Raw genomic sequence first — 6000 nt, forward strand, 5'->3', positions numbered from 1 at the left:
CAGCCTCCTTCCACGGGAAGTATCCGGCCCCCAATTTGAATGGATCCAGGGATGGGTTTTTATATAGTAATCTGAGATATCAGATTAATTTCAGCAAAATAATGAAAGCAATGCTGGGAGGAGCAGAGAGGGAGCAGGGTAAAATGTGAGGGGGAAAATCCTGCAAACCTGGGCTCAGGGCAGCATTCCCAACTCGGGAGGGCAGGAACAGCAGTGAGCCTGATTCCAGGGAGGCCAGGCTGTTACCTGGGGAGGTGTGGGAAGGCAGCAGGGCTGCTCCCTGTGGAGCCAGTGCCTGGCCAGCCCCGACACCAGGGACACAGATCCGTGGGGAGCGTGCAGGGTGGGCACAGGGGGTGCAGGGGGTGGCAGGGGCGTGTTCCTGGGAGCAGGTCTGGCTCTCTGCCCTCTCCCCTCGGCCCTGCCAGCCTGGCTGACCCGTTCCTGTGTGTGCCCTGTCCCCAGGTGAGCCAGCTGAGCAGGCACTTCAACATCCGGCCCTTCTCCCTCAAGAAGCCCACCCCGGACTGACTAGGGCTGGAGGAGGAGAGAGTGGGCCTGCGCTCCGCAGAGGGACTGTAAATACCTGCTGCAAACCCCTGTAAATACTTCGGCCATCCCACAGACCCAGCCTCCTCCCCCTGGACGGGCACCAGGGCTGGGACACGCCGGGGACACCCCCACCCTCCTCTGGCACCGCAAAGGGGCTTCGCCTGGAGCTGGAGCAGGAGGAGCCTCCGGGTCACTGCTACTGTATCTGAGACCAGCTGAATGTTCCCAGGGAAACGTCCAACGCCGGCTCTTGCTCAGGTAAAGCTGGACGGGGATGCAAAGGCTTTACCTGAGCAAAGCCCCTCTGGGCCTGTCACCAAAACCAACACGGGGCTCGTTTCTCCCAGGTCGGGGGAACATCCTGGTGGTCGGGGGAGCTCCTGGCTGTCCCCAGCCCTGCTGGACAGCCCTCGGCCTGGGCTGGTACCTCTGGGGCACATGGTGACAGCTCTCCCACGTTCTCTCCTGCCTTCCTGCATTTGGGCAAATACTGCACCTTTTTTAAGAGGGGGGGAAAAAAAAAAACCCCAGACACACACAAAACTTGTAGTTAAATCCTGACTGATGGGGGGGGGGGAGGGCTTAAAAAGTCAGGTCTCAATTTCCTGTAAGAGTGGGACTGTGGCTTCTGCCTGCCCTGCTCGAGCTGTGGGTGCCTGGGACCACATCTCAGCCACATCCCTGCCTGTCCGTGTGTGTTCCCAGTCCAGGAATGGGGTCTGGGCTCCCAGTGGCCACGGGAAGTGTCTGAGCCCACAGGGCTGAGCTCCCACGTCTTCCTCCCAGCAGGACTGTGCTGTTGTGGTCGGCTCTGCAGGTCCTTGGCTGCCTGAGCCACCACCCCCAGGCACAGCCCAGCCCTTCCCACCACCACTTCCACCGCCTGGAGAAGCACCCGGAGCCTCGTGTTAGTTGTGTGTGCACCTTCAGAGCCCTCACTGGGGGGGAGGGTGTGGTGGGAACCCTCCCAAACCCCACTGTCTCCTCGTCCCCAGCGGCCGCGTGTCTCATCCAGGGATCTCTTTGTTTACTGTCCGCTTGTCCAAGACGTGTGTGCATTGATCTGACTTTTTTTAATTTGTTTTTATGATTGAGTTCGAGTGGGGTGGTGAAGACTGAATGCTGATTTTCTTTTCCTGTTGGCTTGATTTAATGCAGACCTGTGCTTGAATGAAGAGTGTAGCTTAAAGCCAGGCTCTGGAAAGGCTGCATCCGGAAGCGAACAAGCACAGCAGATAGTGCAGGTGTAACTGCCATGGGAACAAAGTCCTCCAGACTCTGATTACTGTGCAACGTGGGGCACAACAGCCTGGTCAGGGCGTTTTCCTTCTGCAGGAGGAGGCTCCTGCTGCTCTAGGAAACCTCCAACGTGTGAGTTACAGCAGCAAGTAACTGCTGTCTGATGGGTTTGCTTTTGTGAATTGGAATCACCGTCACGCAGGAGACGAGACTTGAAACCCTGAGGTTGAGCTCGTGAGCTCCTGGGGCTCAACTCGGGGCCACTTGGTCACCCCTTGGTCAGCCCATGGTCACATGGTACGGCCTGTGAGGAGCAACTGGGGCCTCCCCCAGGGCTGAGGAGTGAGCAGGTACCTCCTGAGGGCTGAGGAACAGACAGGTACCTCCTGAGGGCTGAGGAACAGACAGGTACCTCCTGAGGGCTGAGGAACAAACAGGTACCTCCCCCAGGGCTGAGGAACAGACAGGTACCTCCCCCAGGGCTGAGGAGTGAGCAGGTACCTCCTCCCTGGGCTGAGGAGTGAGCAGGTACCTCCCCCTGGGCTGAGAATGAACAGGTACCTCCCCCAGGGCTGAGAATGAACAGGTACCTCCCCCTGGGCTGAGGGATGAACAGGTACCTCCCCGAGGGCTGACAACAGACAGGTACCTCTCCCAGGGCTGAGGAGTGAGCAGGTACCTCCTGAGGGCTGAGGAACAAACAGGTACCTCCTGAGGGCTGATAATGAACAGGTACCTCCTCCCTGGGCTGAGGAGTGAGCAGGTACCTCTCCCACGGCTGAGAATGAACAGGTACCTCCTCCCTGGGCTGAGGAACAAACAGGTACCTCCCCCTGGGCTGAGGAGTGAGCAGGTACCTCCCCCAGGGCTGAGAATGAACAGGTACCTCCTGAGGGCTGAGGAACAAACAGGTACCTCCCCCATGGCTGAGGAGTGAGCAGGTACCTCCTGAGGGCTGAGAATGAACAGGTACCTCCCCAGGGCTGAGGAGTGAGCAGGTACCTCCTCCCTGGGCTGAGGAGTGAGCAGGTACCTCCCCCAGGACTGAGAATGAACAGGTACCTCCCCCAGGGCTGAGGAACAAACAGGTACCTCCCCCAGGGCTGAGGAGTGAGCAGGTACCTCCTGAGGGCTGAGGAACAAACAGGTACCTCCCCCAGGCTGAGAATGAACAGGTACCTCCCCCAGGGCTGAGAATGAACAGGTACCTCCCCCAGGGCTGAGGAACAAACAGGTACCTCCCCCTGGGCTGAGAATGAACAGGTACCTCCTGAGGGCTGAGAATGAACAGGTACCTCCCCCTGGGCTGAGAGTGAACAGTTACCTCCCCCTGGGCTGAGGGATGAACAGGTACCTCCCCCAGGGCTGAGAATGAACAGGTACCTCCCCCAGGGCTGAGGAGTGAGCAGGTACCTCCCCCTGGGCTGAGAATGAACAGGTACCTTCCCCAGGGCTGCCACCCATCGTAGGAGGCTCTGGCTGTCCGTGTGCTCACGTGTCCATGTGGCTGCGACGTGGCCAGTAAAGGGGGCGGGTGCTTTTCAGAGTTTATTTAATAAAGTCCCTTCCTCCCATCCCTTTTACTGATGTTGTACAGAGAAAAAAAAAAACCCTCAGTGGGCAAATGAACCGGGCTGCACTTGAGTTTTTGGCTGTTTAATGTTGTTCACTGAAACATAATTATGGAGATAAATTTCAGTGCCGCTCACCCGGGAATCGGAGGGAACCTTAAACTGGGACACACTTCCCTGGGACAGGGAATGGATGGCAGAGCGTGGGGGTTGGATGGTTTCCTGTCTAGTTGTGTGTTTGCAGGGCCAGGGGAGGACTGAGCTGTTCCCTCAGGCCTCCAGCTGAGCTCTGGGCTCCCAAACCCGGCCCTTGCCTGGTCCTGGCTCTTCCCACGGGCATGGCTGGGCCCGCAGGACTGGGATGCTGCTGGTGCTGGGAGGAGTTGTCTGAGCTCAAACCTCAGTGTGTGGGAGAAACATCTCTTCCCCTGAACTGGAACTGCTTCCTCTGCACAGGCTTTGTCTCTGGGCAGTCCTGGCCTTTTGGTGCCTTAATTGATTGCACCTTGACACTAAAAAAAAAAAAATCTCCTTAAATCAGTGCTGGGTTGGGCTGGTTGTCCCTGGTGCCACCAGAGCAGGGAGGGAGCAGAGCCCACCTCAGTGATTCGTGCTGCTGAGGAGGGGGAGTTCTCCTTGGGCTGGTGGAAATCCAGTGATTTCTGCTCCTGGATCCTGAGAGGGGAATGGAAACGAGCAGAGAGCAAAGCCCGTGGGCAGGGTGGGGTGTGGCAGCTGAGGAACAACCCGTTTATCCATCACTCTGGTGTTGGGTCTGAAGGATAAATGTGTTCCTGGGTAACAGCTCCTGAGGGGGATGTCCCGGGGGGAGGTCACTGGCTGGGCTCTGTCCTCCCCAAGGGACGTGCTCCTGGGGATGGAGGGCACCTGTCCTGGCTCCTCAGCTGACCTGTGCTGTCTGTTCTTCCAGGGATAATGTTAGTTCAGGTTGCTCCAAGCCTTGGACACTTCCAGGGATCCAGGGGCAGCCACAGCTTCTCTGCCCAACCTGTGCCAGGGCCTCCCCACCCTCACAGCCCAGAATTCCTTCCCAGTCTCCCATCTCTCCCTGCCCTCTGGCAGTGGGAAGCCAATGCCCCTTGTCCTGTCCCTCCATCCCTTGTCCACAGTCCCTCTCCAGCTCTCCTGGAGCCCCTGGATGGGACTTGGCAGCCGCCTCTTCTCATAAACGTCAGGCACCTGAGCCAGGGGCTCTGCCAGAGCGGGAGCAGCAGCTCCTGAGGCTCTGGGAGCACCTTCCAGCTCCTTCAGCAGGGCTGATGTCACCTCCTGGCACATCGAGGACCTGCTGCAGGGACTTGGAGCTGTCCTCATCTTGGGTCAGCTCTGGGAGGCCCCTAAACTCTTCTCCTCCTTGGGATAGACGTGGACAATCCCCAGGGAAGCAGTGCTTTTGGGAAAACAGCCTTGGCTGCTCCTGCCTTTGGCACCTGTGCTGTGTCAGAGCAGGGCCTGAGGTGACACCGAGGCTGCTCTTGGTGGGACAGGGAGAGGACAAGAGGGAACGGCCTCCAGCTGTGCCAGGAGAGGGTCGGGTTGGATATTGGGAACAATTCCTTCCTGGAAAGGGCTGTGCAGCCCTGGCACAGCTGCCCAGGGCAGGGGGGGAGTCCCCATCCCTGCAGGGATTTAAAAGCCCCGTGGAGGTGGCACTTGGGGACACGGGTGAGGGGTGGCCTGGGCAGGGCTGGGGGAGCAGTTGGGCTCGATGGACTCTGAGGGTTTTTCCAACCCAAATTATCGGTGGTGGCAACGGGAGCTCTTTGCTTGTGGGAAAGGGTCACTGCTGGTGTGTAGAGGACCCTTTGGCCCACCCGGGTGTGGTCAGACCTGGCTTGGGAGGTCTCTGGGCTGGTCTCCAGGGGAGTGGCCGGGGCGTCCCTGCCCCAGGTTCTCAGGAATTCGCTGCTCACCCTCCCAATGTTCATCCAGTCAGAGCTGGGGCCGTGCTCCAGGTTGGACACTTCAAAATCCACCCCCCTCCCTCCCCATCTCCCAGCAGGGACACTGCCCTGCCCCTGTCCCCTGGAGTGGACGCTGTCCCTGTCCCCTGGCAAAGCCCTGATGGCTCTCCCCGAGTCCCGGCTCCGGGGGTTCAGGTACTGCAGTGGGTGTGGAGCCCGGTCTGTTCGATGCTATTACTGAAATATTTATTGTGTTTGAACCAAACGAAAAAACTATTAAAGATCAGTAAAGAATAAAATTTTCCACGCCTTTTACGGGTGTTTCTCTTTCCTTTCTGCTGAACGTGCTGAGGGTGGAGGTGCAGCAGGGAAGGGGCTGGAGGGCAGCGGGCACAGGTGGATTCCTACAATGACAGGGAGGTCGGGGGGGGGAAGGGACCTTAAAGACCATCTTGTTCCATGGGCAGGGACACCTTCCACTAGCCCAGGTTGCTCCAGCCCGGCCTTGGACACTCCCAGGGATCCAGGGGCAGACACAGCTTCTCTGCCCAACCTGGGCCAGCCCCTCTCTACCCTCCTAGCCAGGAATTCCTTCCCAATCTCCCATCTCTCCCTGCCCTCTGGCAGTGGGAAGCCATTCCCTGTGTCCTGTCCCTCCAGGCCTTGTCCCCAGTCCCTCTCCAGCTCTCCTGGAGCTCCTTTAGGCTCTGGAA

At 58.8% G+C, this 6000-nt stretch overlaps 2 protein-coding genes across 53 annotated transcripts in view; both read left to right on the forward strand.

Moving 5' to 3' along the window:
* The window catches only part of SELENOI (selenoprotein I), a 26246-nt gene extending 23848 nt beyond the window's left edge, over positions 1-2398 (forward strand). For 2 of the 3 annotated variants that reach the window (XR_007901044.1, XR_007901045.1), the window contains exons 10-11: positions 466-2170; positions 2259-2398. Coding sequence is in view for 1 of the 3 variants with exons in the window: in XM_051773824.1 (XP_051629784.1) it covers positions 466-531 (66 nt within the window). In the remaining 2 variants the exon portion in view is untranslated. Of the gene's footprint in view, positions 1-465; positions 2171-2258 lie in introns of those variants that run through there. The other variant, XM_051773824.1, reaches the window with a different exon arrangement.
* LOC127463866 (uncharacterized) lies at positions 2172-5586 on the forward strand. 50 transcript variants are annotated; one of them, XM_051773838.1, is made up of 4 exons: positions 2177-2258; positions 2320-2377; positions 2467-2495; positions 2615-5586. In XM_051773838.1, exon 4 carries the CDS (start codon positions 4643-4645, stop codon positions 5582-5584), a length of 942 nt encoding a protein of 313 aa, XP_051629798.1. In that variant the 5' UTR covers positions 2177-2258; positions 2320-2377; positions 2467-2495; positions 2615-4642; the 3' UTR covers positions 5585-5586. The 50 variants fall into 50 exon arrangements, with proteins under 50 accessions (XP_051629793.1, XP_051629798.1, XP_051629807.1 ...); XM_051773847.1 differs by lacking the exon at positions 2467-2495 and adding an exon at positions 2584-2614 and having other exon boundaries at positions 2320-2348; positions 2645-5586; XM_051773866.1 differs by lacking the exon at positions 2467-2495 and adding an exon at positions 2584-2614 and having other exon boundaries at positions 2320-2348; positions 2967-5586.
* The last annotated feature ends 414 nt before the right edge of the window (positions 5587-6000 follow it).

The sequence above is a fragment of the Manacus candei genome, unplaced genomic scaffold (assembly GCF_025592945.1).
Source record: "Manacus candei isolate 608988 ecotype Guabito, Panama unplaced genomic scaffold, ASM2559294v1 h1tg000177l, whole genome shotgun sequence".
In the NCBI taxonomy this organism is placed as follows: domain Eukaryota; kingdom Metazoa; phylum Chordata; class Aves; order Passeriformes; family Pipridae; genus Manacus; species Manacus candei.